Source organism: Hyposmocoma kahamanoa, unplaced genomic scaffold (genome assembly GCF_003589595.1).
Source record: "Hyposmocoma kahamanoa isolate Upper Pololo Valley unplaced genomic scaffold, ASM358959v1 102, whole genome shotgun sequence".
NCBI classification, from domain to species: domain Eukaryota; kingdom Metazoa; phylum Arthropoda; class Insecta; order Lepidoptera; family Cosmopterigidae; genus Hyposmocoma; species Hyposmocoma kahamanoa.
In genome coordinates, this window is record NW_020653337.1 from 680205 (window position 1) to 699411 (window position 19207).

At 36.1% G+C, this 19207-nt stretch overlaps 2 protein-coding genes across 3 annotated transcripts in view; one reads left to right on the forward strand and one right to left on the reverse strand.

The window, feature by feature from the left end:
* Nucleotides 1–19207, forward strand: part of LOC113236526 — a 121866-nt gene that overhangs the window by 7795 nt on the left and 94864 nt on the right. The window lies entirely within an intron of this gene.
* On the reverse strand, nucleotides 1695–14000 carry LOC113236485 (maltase A1-like). Of its 2 annotated transcripts, none has more exons than XM_026472588.1 (8): nucleotides 13908–14000; nucleotides 9635–9814; nucleotides 8739–8902; nucleotides 4989–5371; nucleotides 4475–4676; nucleotides 3315–3671; nucleotides 2370–2608; nucleotides 1695–1830 (listed from the first exon to the last, which is right to left on the reverse strand). In XM_026472588.1, the coding sequence occupies exons 2-8, from the start codon at nucleotides 9759–9761 to the stop codon at nucleotides 1755–1757; spliced, it is 1548 nt and encodes a 515-aa protein (XP_026328373.1). In that variant the 5' UTR covers nucleotides 9762–9814; nucleotides 13908–14000; the 3' UTR covers nucleotides 1695–1754. The 2 variants fall into 2 exon arrangements, with proteins under 2 accessions (XP_026328373.1, XP_026328363.1); XM_026472578.1 differs by lacking the exon at nucleotides 13908–14000 and adding an exon at nucleotides 13171–13394.

Sequence of the window (19207 nt, forward strand, 5' to 3'; positions counted from 1 at the left end):
AGACACTATGCTAACTAAGCCACGGAACCAACTAGCGTACCTTACGAATTTTTCCATGCGCTTGTTGCAGACCTTTGTTTTAGGTTTTTAACGACTTTTTTTGCTGTAGCACATATTTGTAGTTAATAATTTCCATCTCAATCTATCCACAAATATTGTGTTGAATTTCTCTAACTTTGTTTTAAAATCCAATAGTCAGTGTACTTAATTACTTAATTGTAACTTATTAACTCGATAGTTTAAATGTTTGGAGGCAAATAATGATCTAATTAATAAGGCTTAGCGGCTCCACGACTCGTAGTTTGGTGGTCTAGTCCATCACTAGCGGAAGTGACGTGGCCGTATAATGCCCGTCCGTCTGTCACAAATTATACAGAGCGTTGTGTGGGGTAGCAATTTGCGTCCACTTGTGAATTGTGAGGTGTTTGTTGCTACACTGGCAATCGACTGTTTGTTAGGTCATTTATACGTATGTATTTAATAGGTAACGTGAAATTGTTGAAATCATAGAGATGATCTTCATTTTTACCTTTTATAATAACAGTTTGTCATCAATTTTTTTATTATTGACTAACCGCTTTACAAAAATGAGATTTATCTCTATTAATTTATTTTTTTAATTAAAACCGCCTTTATCCTTTTATTTGGTATTGTTTTAATAATAATAATATTTTTTTTTATAATATAATTAAATGTTTAGTTCAGATACTTAATACTTTATTAGCTACTATCTCGGTTTTGTTCAAATCTGCCCATACCCATTACCATCAGCGATGTTTAACGAGTCCTCTAAAATCCAATAATAAAACACGAAGGTCCCAGGACCTGCCCCTGCGTGTCTCCTTTTGTCTCAACCAGACCCTGCACTACACCAATATCAACTAGAGCAAACTGCCATAAAATCACGTTCGTAGTGTGCAATTAATAATTGGTGTTTATGGTAATTGGGGATCAATATTGAGTTGGTCAAACAGTGCGTGCGGTATCATGTGGGTATGTTGATCTACAATGTTTTGTCATCTGTCGGGTAATTTTAGCGTTACCATTTCATAAAAATTCCAGTGTTGTATGACGATATTTTATTCACAGTATTGCCCATACAAAGAATTTAGTACATATCGAAACAAATGAAAATCTGAAGGGGCTATGTCGGGTTTCACGTTAGATGAGATAACACATCCCAACATCCCAACTTATCTGTAATAGTTTTTGATGAACTTTAGACGAGAGTTTTAGACGGCTTTGTAAAGATGTTTCTGGTTTGGCTTTGTTATGATGGAATACGACACCTTTACCATTCGCCAGTTCTGGGCATTTTTCATGATTTGTGTGATTTAAATCTTACCGTCAGTTTAATGCGCGCTACTTTTAGATGACCCTGGACAATATAACATTTTAGAAGATAAATAGCACAGAATTTAGACCAATCTATTAAAATAGCTTTTTATAGAGTCACAAAGTACATAAAGAACGAAGAATTATCGTAGAGTGCGACTCACAACTCGTACATTGTCTATCGCGGTAGTGTCATCAATTAACTTAGGATAAGCGTTAAAGGGTAGTTACAATGTTTCTCTTTGCTGAAAAGATTATCCCGTATCTCTCTACATGTTTGGACCAAACGTCGTTGACTGTCAATTAAGTTTCCAGGTTTGAATTTTCTTTAATAAAGAGCTTAATCAATAACAAATTGAAACAGGTAATGAATATTTATTTACACAAACAAAATTCTAACTATCATTGTTAATAATGTTTCATTTGGTTGGAGCTGCTTTTAGTACTACGGCTTCGCCAGCCACTAGTCTCATATCACCTAACGGGACATCGGATCTGTAATATGAAAAAATAATTTGCTTTTAACAAATTATGAAAACACATGCTTATTTAGAAGACATTAATATAATTATGTTTAACAATAATGTGATAAGAGCGGTGGTAAACCAGAGGGAAAATGATTGTTCTTCAATTGAGAGGACGACGACGGGTTAAATCCTTATAGCAGCATTTACCGAAGACTTCAATAACTTAGTTAATTTTTAATAGCAGCACATCTCGGTAACGGCGAAGGAAAACATCGTGGTGAAACCTGCATGTCGAAGAAGGTTCACAACCCTTGGAAAAGATTGATCCATTGTGCCAGACTCTGGACTAAAGTCTCTCCTTAGGGGAGCCCCGTGGCAAGCAATGGGAAATATAATTGACAGTAATGATAAAGATGAATGGAATATACCTTTAAAAAAACAAATTTTGGAAAACCAAAATTTGGAGTATAAATCTGAATTTTTGTGAAACGTAATTTCTGGTAGGCTTGAGTTATTTGCTACAGAATTAAGAGAATAATAATAAAAATATTGATTCGTTTCACTCACCCGGCTAATTTGTTAGAATGTACACTTGAAGTATAAACCGTGATGGGTTCACTCAAGAAAGGTACGACACTCAAATCAACGGTATCCGTTGTAGTTCCCACGTTGAACACGAGAGCGTAGGTATCATGAGTAATCAGGTGACGGATTAGAATCAGAGTGTTCTCGGTGAGCGCTTGAATATGGTAAGTTCCATGGGAGAGTGACGGCTCCTTGCGGAGACTGACTAGACTTTGGTATACCTGAAAAATAAATTTTCTTATACAAGGTGCTAAGAAATAGGTATTGATAGTTTTAACGATCAATTTAAAATACAAAATAAAAAGATGTTATTCGTGATTTTAAAAACTTTCTATTTTACTGATAAGACGTTTTTTCAAGATGACACATCATCATCTGTCAATGTAGCTTTATTATCTCACTTAAGCAATACAGTGATATTTTATTTAATATTTAAAATAATATTGTAATCTGTTTTCTGTAATTGGTACCATTACAATAAAAAATAAAGTAAATAAAATTCGCTTCAACTATGAAGTGGCCAGTGACAGTTAAAAACTTTCAAAATGTTTAGTAATAAACAAACTAACTTAACAATTTCTTAAATTTCTCGTAAAATTAAGGCAAACTTATTACGATTATCTTATTTAAATGTGATTAAAATGAGGATTATAAGGATAATTACACTAAAAGTATTTCTACCAAATTTATCAGTAACCTGTATAACTTTATATTAACATTCATTGATATTTCGTAAGTTTTTTTGGCTCATTTCATCACTGTCAGAGGTAACGTAGCTATACAAAGGAAGATGCTGCAAGCATTTTGGGTATTCTTTTCATTTATTTAATGCAGGCCTAAATAGCTAAGCCTTTAAAGATAGTTTTGTGTATCTTTATACATAAAATATTTGCATTGTTAGTTATAATCTCTATAATCAATTTGTACCTTGTAATGACTCCTATTAGCCTCTTTCTGTCTCCTTAAATTGATTTCCACATAATCTTCAGCCACTGGCAACCACGTATTAGTACTGGTTGAGAACCCAGCACTGGTGGTATCATCCCAATGATAAGGGGTTCTAGCAGGGTCCCTGGAGAAATCCAAATAATTATCAGGGTTTCCCTGGTTACAAGCATTTACATCAACAGTGTCTTCCCAACTGACGTAGCCGTCTCTCATGCCGATCTCCTCTCCTTGGTAAGTGACTGCGACTCCTGGCAGGATCATGTTAAGAGCATTGAGTCCATCAACCATGTCGGTGCGGAACCGCGATGGCATTCTCTTGTTGTCGTGGTTGCCAAACTGTGTTACAATAGATGCAAATTATTATTAAGGTTGGCGGTACCTCGAATTTTTCTGTCGTCTGTCATGAAAATACCCGCCATGGTCTCTATAATGTTTTCCCTCTAAAGATTGTTATACTTCACGAACAATCTTTGATTTTTAAAATGCAAGCAAAATTTAGAAATACGCGTTGAACTTCAGAGACTAGTAAACCTTTCAAACAGTTATTCTGGCCTTGGTCCAGTGCCAGTGTACGAGTCCTGTTTGGTTCCTATCTAAATGAGCATTTCTTTATGATCATGACTTCGAGCCTGTGTTCTGCTCACAGAAATTTATTTACCTATTAATTAGCCGCACCACTACAGTTACTAGTAGAGAGTAATAAACTTTTGTTTGTATCATGGGATGTTATGAACCTTGAGAAGCACACACTTGTAATGCAAAATAAGTGTTACATTGAATTTAGAAAGTTTTGCTATCGGTATTTGTAGGTCTACATTTACCTGTGCTTCGTTTTTGCCCTTGATAAATATTTTACATTCCTCTACAACGTTGTTTATCTAATAATAATAATAATAAATAATAAATAACGCACACACTCAACATAGCCCCGCACTAGGGAAACCCTGTGTCGCGGGTGCCATGGACACACATATAGACAACCACAAATTACACCCAAACTCACGAGAGAAATAATTGTAGGCCATACAACTATTTCTCCCGGCCCGGGAATCGAACCTGGGACCTCTGCGTGGCAGTCCGGCATGGTAACCGTTCGGCCACGGAGGCAGTTATTACTTATTATTATATCTATTACTTACCACCCAATTAGGAACATGTCCAGCAGGCATATAAGTTAGCCATCGAAGTATGACGTAGACAAAGTCCCTGGCAGTAGACCACGAAGATAGACTTGTGATAAAGTCGAAGTTGAAGGGAAAATGACACCCGGTGCGGTCGCGCTCGTTGCCATAGTACAGCATCGTGTTTCTAATATTCGAGTAAGCTTCTGCAAGTAGGATTCTGTAAATAGTGAAAATTCAAATTCAAAAGATTAACTTAGGTAATTTTATTAAAGTGGATCTGAGTATTTGTATAATTAAATTATTTTAGCTAAACGTTTCCTATTTAAAGTGGAGCTGTGGATCCTTGTATTATTGTTGTTAATGTTGCATCCTTACTAACAATACGATGAGCAAAATTTGATTTAAATAAAATCATTTTAATTAGACAATGCCACTCTGAAATCCCAGCAATTATTTAATGGTAATAATAATTTAATGATAAATAGGAACCGCTCTGTTGTATTGAAACATGTTTGATAGGATTACTTACTTGGTTTCGGTGTTAAATTCTTTTTCAAATTCGTCAGAGAAGTCTCTCCACTCGTAAACTACATCGTACAACTCCATCACATCTCTGACGTGTTCTTGAGTGGTGTACCCAGGTTGGTCGGGATTCAGGAACATGTTTCCAGTCAATGGTTCATCGGGATATATCCCGGAACTATTAGGTGCGGTTTCAAAGAGATGGGGAAGAGCATCCAACCTGAAGCCATCAACTCCTTTCGTGAACCAGAATCCCAGAATGTTTAACATCTCCTGTCTTACAGCTGGGTTTCTAAAATTAAAGTCCGCTTGTTGGATAGCAAACTGGTGAAGATAATATTGCTGACGGATTTCACTCCATTCCCACACTGATCCTCCAAACTGACTGATCTGAAAATTTCCAACAGAGTTTCAACTAACATATTACATCTCATCCTTCCACGTTGGTCCTATATATCTCTTTCGCCACTCTACTCACATTCATCCGATCCATGTACATGATGTCTAGACCAATAACGGTTTCAATCGTATTCGACATTAAAAAAAATCTTACATTAGCTTTCGACTTTAACATTAACTGCCTCCGTGGCCGAACGGTTACCATGCCGGACTGCCACGCAGAGGTCCCAGGTTCGATTCCCGGGCCGGGAGAAATGTTTGTATGGCTTACATTTATTTCTCTCGTGAGTTCGGGTGTAATTTGTGGTTGTCTATGTGTGTGTCTATGGCACCCGCGACACAGGGTTTCCCTAGTGCGGGGCTATGTTGAGTGTGTGCGTTATTTATTATTTACTAATAATCCCGGTACGCAAGTTTATTACATTTGTGTCTTATGGAGTATTTTTATGATAGCTTTTGCATTATAATGAAGTTGTTTTCCTCCAAAAATACATATAACAGCTAGGTGCAGTTTACACTGAATAGGAACTGTAGTAACCATATTTTATTTAACTAACCTAAACTAAGCATACAAATACCTATGTGTCAAGCCACCAGGTTCCCACCTTTCAGAATTACAAGATAGATAAATCTTTACACAAGGTATTTTTAGCACCACTAGCACAGTCACTGTGCTACTAGCAAGGGACAATAATGTTAGGTCGCTTCTCGATCCACAGTTGCAAATATGAAATGAATCTTACAAATTAATTAAAAGTCTCAAAAAATAACAATGGGTGTTAGTTTATTTTAGAGTTCTAATGTCAATACTACAAATATAATATACATAATAAAACATTGTACCATTTACAGCCTTACGAAATTTAGTTTTTTGGGTTTAATAACATAATGTCACAGTAAACATTTTAACTATTGTATTCAAGTCAACGGTGTCGAAACCGCGTATTAAACATTATGAGGCAAAAATACTATATACGAGACGACGCGCTCAATAAGGTCTTCTGTTTCATTATAGGATTAAGTTAGAAGCCATCTTTTTAAGTGAGCTTTGACATTGGTTATTGTTTGAATTTTATTATTTATATTCCAATTATTTTGTTTATTTTATTATATAAATGTGGTTCCAAAAAGGCTTTTGCTGCAAATTGCATACTTATTTTTATGGTTTGTTTATGTATATTAATTTATAGTGTGTTCTTATCCATTACAGGTCATGGCAGAAAATCAACAAGTGCTATGTACTCTACATTATCTGTAACTAAGCTATAAACGAATTTCACGTGTTTGTATTTACTTTTATTCAATTATATTGTAGTAGTAGATGTGAACGGCCTGTAAAAATTATAATATATGGAGCGGATATTTGTGCGCTTTTATGAGGTGCACCCTGGGCAATTTCCGCCGAATGTAAAAAATGTTCGAAATTCAAATAAACAACATGGCCGCAATACAAATTTCAAGGTCTTCTATAACGGAAACTATTAGAGATAGGTACAAGGTGCTCGAAGGAATGTCATAGAGGGTAACAGTGGTCAAAAAAAGTCTGCCTGTGTCAAAAAAATTTCAAGATGGCGAATTCAAAATGGCGGCTGAATAAAAACTTGCTTCGATCCGGCTGAAAATTGGTATGGAGGGTCTTTAGGAGTTCCTAATCATATAATTTGGGATCATAAGTTTTTTTCGCCATTTTTTAATATTGCTGCCATATATGCGTTTATTTTCGTTTAAAATAGCTGCCGAAAGAGACTTGCTTTGTTTCGGCTGAAAATTGGCAGATGGAGGCCGCTAGAAGTGCCGGATAATAATTTAGACTCGAAATTAGTTTTTCACCATTTTCAAATTTGGCCGCCATACAAGCGTTCGTTGGCGGTAATAAAAAATTGCTCTGATCCCTTTGAAAATTGGCATGTGGTGTCTTTAGGAGTGCTTGATAATAATTTGTGATCAACATTAGTTTTTCGCTACTTTTCAATATGACCGCCATGCAAGTTTATAAAAATCAGCTCTAATTCAACTGAAAATCGGCGGTAGGGGTCTCTATAGGTATTTGATAATAATTTACGGCCAAAATTTATTTTTCGCCTTTTTTCAATATGGCTGCCATACAAACTTTTTGGCGGTAGATAAATTTTTTTTCTAATTCGACTAAAAATGGCATGGCTTCAATCAATTCGGGTAAAAATTTTGTTTTCGATATAACCGTAATTTTTTATGTAAATGGCTGTTGAAAAACCTTGCTGTGCTTGGACTGAACATTGGCCCGAAAAGATTTCTTCTAAGTTTGTTTGATAAAAATTAGTGGTAAAAAAAATATTTTTGCAATTTTTATATTTAAAAAGTTATTAAATTTTTTAAAACAAAGTGATAAGTGCCGAGGCCGTAGGCCGAGGTCCACATAGGGCGAATCCCGAAGCGTACGCACGCTATCGTATGGAGATAATATACGGAAGCGATTACGAGTATAATATATCACAATTGTATAATGTAAGGCATACTTCTCCCTGTAGTGGAAATGAGATACTTATTATAGCGTTGTTGTATCTCGACCGTCTCTCTGTTAGATTCCATTTCCTTGAAAGATATGCCAAGTGAGAAGTATTTAGGGGGAAAATGTCAAACTACTGCCTAATTTCCTGTACTATGAATACCAAAACAACGAAAACCCAGAATACTCAGACCAAAACCAACTTAGAAATGTTCGTTTCTTAAATTGGTCCAAATCGAGAATCGAACTCCTCATCAAGCGCTCGTAGCACTAACTGCTGTGCCATCAAAGAGCATGAGTACACCACTGAACCCGACCACGCGCCGCAGGGCGAGCCTGACCCCAGCGTAGGTGGGGTACAGGCCTCGTATCAAATAAAGCGACACTGATTGTTAAATTTCTGACTTTTCTTCATATTTCGTAAATCAGTAGTAGTTGAGAGAATGGACATAAAATATTTCAAGGGAGCGACACAAAAACACTTTTAGCAAACTTCGCTCAAGTTTTGAGGGAAAATCATTAAAATGAAAGTCCAATTCTCCTTATCGTGTCGTTCTTATCTATTTATGTATAATACCGAATATTATTCGTAATGGAATGTACAAATGGACAATTATCTTGAAATAAATTGATTCAGGCCGATATAATTTTGTCATTTTGTGTTCCAGTTACTGTGTCGTTTTGACCCAGATTGGTTGCTTGTTTCCATTCACCCTTTTGTAAAAGTTATTATAAATACCCTCGAGCTAATTTACCTTTCAACTATTTGACTTTTAATAAATTTTATTGTTATCTATATATCAAATTATATTATATATATATCAAATATATTTTAGTAAGCGATTTCATTGTAAAGAATATTTTTCATATTACCCAATTAGAAGGCACAAGTCTGTTTGTCCCGTTGTCAGGGCCAGGCCTAGGATCTGCCCACACGAAGAAGTCCTCGAAGCCAGGTTCTCGCGCTTCAGACTTGATGAAGTACTCCGATTCATTACTGGCGTGGTTCGGTACGTAGTCTAGAAGTACTCTAATTCCTAAAGGAACGTGAAAGAAAAACAGGTTTTGAAGAAAGAAATGTATTTTACTTTACTGTTGGGCACGTTCTTCCTCTGTGGAGATGATTTCTAATCTAATAAATTATTATAAATTTCTTTTCTAATACGGGTTGAGAATATCACACTTTTTCAAGGGTTATGACTCATCTTCGACATGTAGACTTCGTCGATAAATTATACCAACTGAATATTCACAAAATTTTGAACTATCGACCTCTCGATTAAAAAGTATCCATTAACTGTATGTGTATGTTTATAGTCGTCCTTATCAGCACTTACTACTACTGCTGATATAGATCTTTTAAATGTACCGATAATTATGTGTAACACAAAATAATTAATTACGAATTAATACCAATTAATTGTTACTTTTTGTTACACATAATTATGGGAATTTTCAACAGTTGCCATCTCGTCAGGGGCTACTGCTCCGTTATGAAATTTAACGTTGCATTTAATCATCATTGGTTCAATGGTTTGCACTATGGGCTGGGTTCCCAGTAGGATCAATGTGGGAAATAGTGTTTTCTAATTTGGTTCTGTTCTGAGTCTTCCAGGTAGTGATTTCCGTTGCTCTGGTACTCATAGTACGTGAAATTTCCTAATTTGACACCAGATAGTTGGAGTGGTTATCTGGTTCATTATTTTATTTATTATTGTTAATGTCAATCAAGCCATTTGTTTCTACATATATTGTTGTACTCTCCTTACCAAGTTCATGGGCTTTGGCCAGCAGCTCATCGAAGTCCTCCATAGTGCCGTATTCGTAGTGTATGTTGTAGAAGTCGCTGATATCGTACCCGAAGTCCACCATGGGCGAAGTGAAGATCGGAGACATCCAGATGGCTCCCACTCCCGCATCCACGAAGTGTTCCAACTGGCTTGTTATTCCTAAAAATTACAACAATTGTATCCCGTTACTCCATCAACTTTTTGCTCTCGAAAAAGGAAATTCTTTGTTTTATGGCTAAGCGTAGTATCAGATCAGAGTTTGACGATGTTGGTAGCTTATTGGTTTATATTGTGAGGAGGTTCCGGGTTCGATTCGCGGTAAGACCAATTTGGGAAATGAAATTTTCCAAAAACTTCTGGTTTGGGTGTTCTGGGTGCCCCGGAGTGAATTCCGTTGTTCTGGTACTCATAATACAGGCCTAATTTGAGACCTTTAGGTAATTAGTGGGAAAAAGAGTTGACATTGGTTTTGTTAACATGTAGTTTATTCTTAATCTGTCATTGTCATCATCATCAATCCACGATACGTCCTATTTCTGGGCGTGGTCTAAGAATGGTTAAATCCAGGTTGGAGATTTGATACGTTTACCAAGGGTTGTGAAACTTTCTTCAACAAGCAGGTTTCATCACGACGTTTCCTTTACTGTGAGCCAGAGGTGAATCGGCCCAATAACAAAAATGGGTAGGACACCAAAACTCAATACCCATACCGACAAGTTATTTACCGATATTATACGCCTATGGGAAATCCAACCCGAGAATGGCTAGGCGCCGAAGTTGAAGCGTGTTTGTGCAAAAATGTATTACGGTTGTGGGAGATAGTAAATTTGAAGTTCGACCGCGTAGCCAAACATTTGGGATTACGTATTCTTACGAACCCATACAACTATTACGGAGTTGCTATACTTATTACAAGCCGGTCAGAAAAAAACTTTATGTTCATGAAATAAAGGCGGCAACGACGTTGTACATACATTTCGCTTCTGTAGGGCTAGCACGATAAGGCGCGACATATCTATGCGAGAATAGCAGTATCTCGTGCTTTATTCGCTCTCGTGCTAGTCGCGCCCTATCGTGCTAGCCCTACTGCTCTGATCGCAGACGCGAAATACAAAGCGTCTTTTTCGGCCTTATTACAAAGACATAAAGCTTTTTTCTGCTTAATGCGATTCCCTGTTAATAAGTATGGCGAATATTTTATATGTATGCAATGTTTTTCATCGCCTTTGCGAGGCAATAGATACAACGATAACTTATTTCTTGTATGAGTAAATATCGCTTCACAACACGACAATTTACGGATTTTGCAAATGGCGGTTTCTTTTAAACAGATTGCCAGCTGTTCTCCCATAGACAATACAACTCGATCCAAAATGTTATAAAGGGCACAGACGCATGCAGCCCCAATGCCCGCATTGTATTAGATATAAAATAAATAATTTCCAAATTCTAAAAATACTGCAGAATTTTATACTTCAAGCTTATGCGAAGTAAACGTCCCGATTTTTCGAGCACAAAAACTTTTTGTTCAATATTGACTAAACAAGTCCGTAGGGCGATAATGTATTGAAAAAGCCCGTAGGCATAATTTAGGACATTACGGTCTAGTTTGCCTGCATGTCATGACACTGTTTACGAGCAAGTCTGATAAAAATATATAATTCTTTGGCTTTCTTTTGTTCCTTTAGTTTTCTTTATACCAAAGTGTACTGAAATATTCTTCATAATTGTTGTTAGTTCGGTATTATTTTGTATCTAAAGCCATTATCTGTTAAAAGGGTTATGTTGTCATTGGTATGCGGAGACTTAACTATGAAAATATTTGGAGATACAATGTTTTTCGAGCTAGCCATGTCCATATCACCGAAAAACCCAACGCGGTACTTGTGTCAATCGAATTTGAGTCCATTTACGATATAGTTTGGATTCTTAATTAATTAAACGTCCATGGTGCCAACGTGGCAGAAGAAAGGGTTTATGAAACACTCACTCGAGATCATGGAACCTATAAAGAGCCCGAAATGTAGATTCGTTTGAAAAAACAAATGTACGCCATTTGCGATGCGGATAAATATAGTCATATCGAATGTTTAAATAGAAGCTAGGGCAAACATTTTGCACATACTGTGTAGCAAAGGCACAATTGTACTATAGAGTTCTTAGGTTTTCGCGACTCCTACAAACTAGAAATGAAATTTTTTTCAAATTAAATCACCTAGTTTTATTCCAAAACTAATCAACATTTCGAACGATTTAGGACCCATGGTCACCGTTGATTCAGATGGTCATCAACCAGTTATGGCTAATATTAATGCAAACTACTCAATTCTGAAGATTATTAAAAAACTTATTGCAATTTACGACAACAAAATTTTATGTCTAAATAATATATATTTGTAAGCTAGTAATTTAGAAGCAGCAGAACTCCTTGCGAAAGAGTTCTTCGTGGGAAATATTGTCACCTTACCTATTTCTGACGCTAAGCATAGTAATGTGAGTATTACTGCATGTCGGTTTTGTAAAATAAAGAATTCTGAGGAAATTTCAGGCACAAGGCGCTTGTCAAATTATGTCTCAGAGTGCCGGGCGCAGTTGCAGGTCCCTGCTACTGCGCCCAGCATTCTGTCACTAGGACCTGAAGATGTTTGCGATTTAAAACTCTGAGTGGCACTACATCTGTCATTGATAGGCATGTCGCTTAAAACCAGACGCGCAACTTGTTCGTCTCAACATTTTGTGTCATAAAAAACCAAACGATTTGCAAAATATACATAAATTAAACAAAAAAACAGTTTCATTTAAAATAATTGTACAATGCGGAATTTTCAAGGACATAACAAACTGTATGTATAATTATTAATACAAAGATCGAACACTCAGAAAAATTCCTTCGATCCGGCCGGATTCGAACCGACGTGTTCTAGCTTACCGTGCCAGACGCTATACCAACTGTAAAAAAGTACTGGTAACTGTAAAGGTACTAAATGGGTGATAAATCTTACATAGATTTCTCATAGATGGCGCTACGACTAAAAAGTCGTTGAAAAAACCAAATACAAAAACACTACGCAAGCATATAGAAAAATTTGTGAGGTCCGCTGGTTCGTTCCGTGGCTTAATTGGTATAGAGTCTGGCACGGTAAGCTAGAAGACGTCGGTTCGAATCCGGCGGGATCGAAGGAATTTTTCTGAGTGTTCGAACTTTTTAATTATAACAAACTAGTGGAGTAATTTCACAAAAAACAATTGAATATTAATTCAATAAAAAGTAAAAAAACTGTATGTAACTGTTCCATTTGAATTGTGTTCTAATGCTGCATCGACTAACACATTATAAACATTATGGTCTTAAAAGTGCATTAACGACTTTGTTTTCTTAGTTAATAATATCTACTTTAGGTTGCTTATGCCATAACTACATTTTTACAATTGTACCGTTGTTACACATGATGTCATAATGCACGTTCAACAAACAATGGAAGAATTGCCAAATTCACGGCCTTTTCTTAACCCACCTTTTAAGTCTCCAATACCATCTCCATCGCTGTCCTTGAACGACCTTGGATAGATCTGGTAAAGAACGGTGTGCTCCCACCAGTCTAGCTCTTTTAACTCTGGAGGCGACGGGCCTCTGTTGGCTAGGATCGCCCAAGTGATGCTCCCTACCACTACCCCAACTACTAACACCACAGCAACTGTAATGCCTACAATTTTCAAACACGACGGCATTTTGAACACTGAGGTTGTAGTAAGAAAACTAGTAGTTCTATTTATTCATTTTATACCTAATGTGGAATCTGATATATCTTTAATCTGTCATAAAATATCAGTCATAAAGCAGATACACGTGGTACAGGTAGTTGTAAAATTGTAAAGAGTGATGGAAATAGTGACGTCTAAAAGGAAAATTCTAGACTAGAACATCTAGAGGATAATGTAGTTGTTATTAGATCAATATAAATAGATATTAATGAAGCAAGTCGGTTTTGAGGAAATGTCGATTATATTACTTTAAAACCGGTCTTCGAACATTGTCTTTATTGTTGTCGTTGATGTTATTGTTGTTGAGTGCAATTAATGTGTTATATTGAAAACTCTTCTTCTTAGCCATTTGATATTTCTATGTAATCTCTTTAGTCAACTCGTTCGTCCAGGAAAGGCAGTACTTTCCTTGTTAATGAGTCCACTGAAAATTCTAGCGTTATAAAATGGGGATAATCGGGTTGAAGCAATTTAATATGTGTTTGCATACCTTCGTATTATCCCGATATTTCGGCCACGTTGCACTGGTCACGGTCAAGAACTGACAGGAGATGCGACGCTGTGTCTCCGTCTCGGCGGCGGAATGTTCATCCAACCACGCAATATTTTTCAATATGCCGCAACATTATCGGTGTTCTTATTCCGTACCGAAGCCGTACCAGGTGATAGTGAAAATATTTTTGCAAACATTCCATGCTCCAGATAACTTGAAACCGGGATAATAGGTGGGTGTGCAAATACGTATTGAATTGTTTTGTTAAATGTAAAATAAAAGATATGGCATTGACAAGGTCACATCCAGTGGAAAGATTACAGGTTTAAAACTTAACTGATATGTACACATTTAACAAAAATAATATAAGTTATTGGCCTTTTATGTATATGGTATCATACATTATTTGGCACGTTTACTTTCAATTCAACTTATAAAATAGGTCATGTGGAAAATATTGCTGAACATCACAATCACACGTCACAATCAATACCTTGCCAGAACGCATAAGTATCACATCAAAGAGAGAGTAACGTGTTAGAAGAACCATGTTATGCCTCTTTCCGCGCTAATTCACTTGAAGACAATTCGGTTTAGGAGACAATTCGGTCCAATTCAGATTAAATTAGCGAGCAATCGTAGTTAACCTGTCGTTAACGCCACGTGTTAACGCCAGTTAACACTCTTGAATTTTCGCCGAGTCGATAATTCGATTTCGACAGCCTCTCGAAAATGTATCGTCATCGCTACTCGTTTCCGTTTTCGAATATTAATCACTGGGGTTATTTTTGGGCCATTAATCTGGGGTTATCGCAGTGTCGCTTGTCAGGTACCTTATTTTTGTAAGAGTGGAGCTGATAGCCATACCGGATTGTTCAATTGAATGTCCAATAACATTTTGAAGTGTTTTTAAAAAGCTTTCGGTTTATTTTGTGTTCGTCATATTTTAGTAGAAGCTTTCGGGGAGCTTTATTACGTTCATGCTTTAATTTTGCATTCCTCGTTCATAGATTAACCTCTCTTAAAGCGGGGTTAGATCCCTTCACATCTAATCACAGTCTTGACCCCAACAGAGATGACGTAAAGATTTGGTTGCCCGCCGTCTTGACTGGCAAAAGAGCTTGAAGAGAATTGGAGGAGACATACCCACTGGTGTATATTGCAGGCATGGAAAGAAAAAGATCATCTCCTATTGAAATTGTATTACTGCCCTATTTTCCTCTTCGACACACAAAACAAATCGTAGAATAATCAATAAATTCCCAGCAACTCGAAGTTTGACCCTTCCATATCTGCCCTTACCGCAAATATCTAACCATAGTTTGACGTGTACATAGTGACCGCAACTCAGTTGTAAAACATCGCGCGGCAGCCGCAGCAAAGGCGGACGTCGAAAACATTCGCCAACTGCCGACCGGTACCGAAGCATGTGTAAAACAATAAATATAATGATCGTCTTTGATATGCTACCAAATAAGCGCTTTGAAATCTATCCGGTCACAGAAGGTGTTCTGTATTCAACGAAAGAGTATTTAGATTCGTATAGTCTATGAGCGAAGGAGATGAGAGGGTGCTTTTAGAGCTTTGGGCGTGGTGAGAATGATGGCTGCGGTTTCATGTTGAGCCGCAGGGATCCGTTATGCGAAAGATTATATTATTAATCCAATATCACCCTGTATTAATTTTCGGTACAGCTTTGAAGATTAAAATCATAAATTGTTATTTTTTCAGTTGGATTATTCATTTTGTCTGATAGTTATCGATAGATTTTATTATCGTTATAGTGCTTATGGATTACGACATTTATTGTGATTGATTTCCATCTAAAAACTTACCTACTTAAATTATTTTTGCATTTGTTTAAACTGTAGTAAATATGATAAGGGTAAATTATAATGTAATAAAAACCTAAACTGTACCGTATCTTTAACGGTCAACTGCGTTTCTATCACCAATGAATGTTGTGTTGAATAAATTAATTTTTACAGCAGAAACTATTACCAAATTACTTAATTGTTATGATGCAGTGATTTGGATTTTCAGAGAGTGACTACGGTTAAAAGATTTGAAGAAATTTGTTTTGGTCAGGTTTAATGTCAGTTTCAATAACCTCTGTGGCTCTACGGTTTGTAGGTCTGTGGGACCAATTTGGGAAGTAGTTCTGGTCTGGAGGTTCTGGGAAATGGGTGTGGAGTGAATTCCGTTCCTTGTAATTCCAGATAATTGTAATTCTCTGTCATTACGGCGAGTTAAAATGTTGATGAGTTGTCTTTTTCGACCAAAATGCAAGATCGGCGATACCAAATTTGAGGTCTCGCAGTCGGTTCAGAATTGTACAAAGCGAGGCATCAGGAGTGAAAGTTTGAGCACGCAAGTTATTTGATTAATTGTCTGCGTTTCAGGTGTACAAATGCTCCTTAAAGTCCTACCGAACCACGAGCATCTTATGAAGTGACTCCAGCAGTACAATCTGAAGTGTGATTACAGACACTCTGATTTTGAAAACTCGCTTTATTCATGTGGGCAACACAGTTTGTTTGCTATGCTGATAATCTTTTTTTATCCGAGCTGGTCTTATGGTGGCACTTCACGTAACTATTTGTATTTACGTATTTGATATATTTGGTAAACAATCACCACGTGTGATTACCGCGTGTAACGAAGTGTTTGCCTTGTTCGCCTGGTACACAAATACATCAAACACCAAACTCGAGTTACCGTGCGCTGGTCGATTTCTCGAAGCTCATGACAGGAGACAAATAGGTAAATACGCAAGTAAACCGTCCGCACTATGGCCATATTAAATTTTATTACTTTAACTCCTTATTTGGCTCCATGTGTAGATGGTCATATTGTTATTTGTCAGTTAACTTTTAAAAAGTTTTAACTGTCTCTGTGGCCGAACGGTTACCATACCGGAGTGCTACGCAGAGGTCCCAGGTTCGATTGCCGGGCAGGGAGAAATATTTGTATGGTCTACGTTTGTTTCTCTCGTGACTTTGGGTGTAATTTGTGGTTGTTTATGTGTGTGTCCATGTGTATTATTATTATTATTATTATTATTATAGTGTTTGCATGTTTGTTTGTACGTCAAATATGTTTCCAAGTACATCAAACAACCAATAGCGAATACAAATAGCCACGTGAAGTATTTTTCCTGGGTGTAATTTTCTTCATTATAGAGTTTATACAATAATAAATTGTACCAGGTAATGAATATATATTTACACAAACAAATTTCAAACTATCATAGCTAATAAAGTTCAGTTGGTTTGCACATCGGACCTGTAATGTGGAAAAATAATTTCCTTTAATAAATTATGAAAATACAACATTTAGAAGATACTAATACGATTACATTTAACAATAATGTGATAAGAGCGGTGCTAAACCAGAGGGGGATGATTGTTCTTCAATTGAGAGGACGACGACGGGTTAAATCCTTATAGCAGCATTTACCGAAGACTTCAATTTGTTAGTTAATTTTTAATAGCAGCACATCTCGGTAAAGGCGAAGGAAAACATCGTGGTGAAACCTGCATGTCGAAGAAGGTTCACAACCCTTGGAAAAGATTGATCCATTGTGCCAGACTTTGGACTAAAGTCTCTGCTTAGAAGAGTCACGTGCCAAACAATGGGAAATATAATTGACGATAATGATAGAGATGAATGGAATATACCTTTAAAAAAAAAACAAATTTTGGTTATTCCAAAATTTTTTTTTTAAATTCTGATTTATGCTTCAAATTTTAGAAAACCAACATAACTCAGACAAACAACATAAATCAGAATTTTGTGAAACGAAATTTCTGAAAGGCTCGAGTTATTTATTACAGAATTAAGAGAATAGTAATAAAAATATTGATTCCTTTCACTCACCCGGCTAATTTGTTAGAATGTACACTTGAAGTATAAACCGTGATGGGTTCACTCAAGAAAGGTACGACACTCAAATCAACGGTATCCGTTGTAGTTCCCACGTTGAACACGAGAGCGTAGGTATCATGAGTAATCAGGTGACGGATTAGAATCAGAGTGTTCTCGGTGAGCGCTTGAATATGGTAAGTTCCATGGGGGAGTGGCTCCTTGCGGAGACTGACTAGACTTTGGTATACCTGAAAAATAAATTTTCTTATACAAGGTGCTAAGAAATAGGTATAGATAGTTTTAAAGATCAATTTAAAATATAAAATGAAAAGATGTTATTCGTGATTTTAAAAACATTCAATTTTTCTGCCAATAAGTGTTTTGTTCTTGTGGCTTATTGACGTTGCTTTTTTTAAGATGTCAGCAGGGTCAGTTTCGTAATTTTTTTACCGATAATGTCGTCGTCTGTCAATGTCGCTTTGTTATCTCACAAATAAGCAATACAATGATATAATATTTAAAATAATGTTGTAATCTATTTTCTATAACTTGTACCATTATAGTAGAAATAAAATACACATCAAAAGACGTTTTTCGAGATTTTAAAAACTTTCATTTTGACTATTGATGATGCTCTTTGAAGTTATCACCAACGTCAGTTTTGTAAATTTGATTCGACAATACCGTCGTCTGACAATGTCGATTTTTTATCTCACATAAGCAATACAGTGATATGTAATATTAATATTAAAAATAATGATGTAATCTGTTTTCTGTAATTTGTACCATTACAATAAAAAATAAAATAAATAAAATTCACTTCAATAATGAAGTAGCCAGTGATAGCTAAAAGATTTGAAAGATAACATTGATGTGGTAGTAGTGTTGTTATTAACACAGAATGTTTAGTAATAAACAAACTACCTTACTTAACTATTTCTTAAATTTCTCGTAAAATTAAGGCTTATTACGATTATCTTATTTCAATGTGATTAAAATGAGGATCATAAGGATAATTACACTAAAAGTACCTCTACCTAATTTGTTAGTACACTGTATACGTTTATAATATAAACAACAATATTGATATTTTGTAAGGTTTTTTGGTTCATCTCATAATTGTTTAATTAACGTAGCCAAACAAAGGAAGACGCCGCAAGCATTTTGGGTATTCTTTTCATTTATTTACTGTAGGCTTGAATACCTGAGCCTTCAAAGGTAATCTTGTGTATCTTTATAAATAAAATATTTGCATCGTTAGTTATAATCTCTATAGTACATTTAGTCCTTGTAATGACTCCTCTTAGCCTCCTTGTGTCTCCTTAAATTGATTTCCATATAATTTTCAGCCACTGGTAACCAAGTTTTAGTACTAGTTGAAAACCTAGTATTGGTGGTATTATCCCAGTGATAAGCGGTTCTAGCAGGGT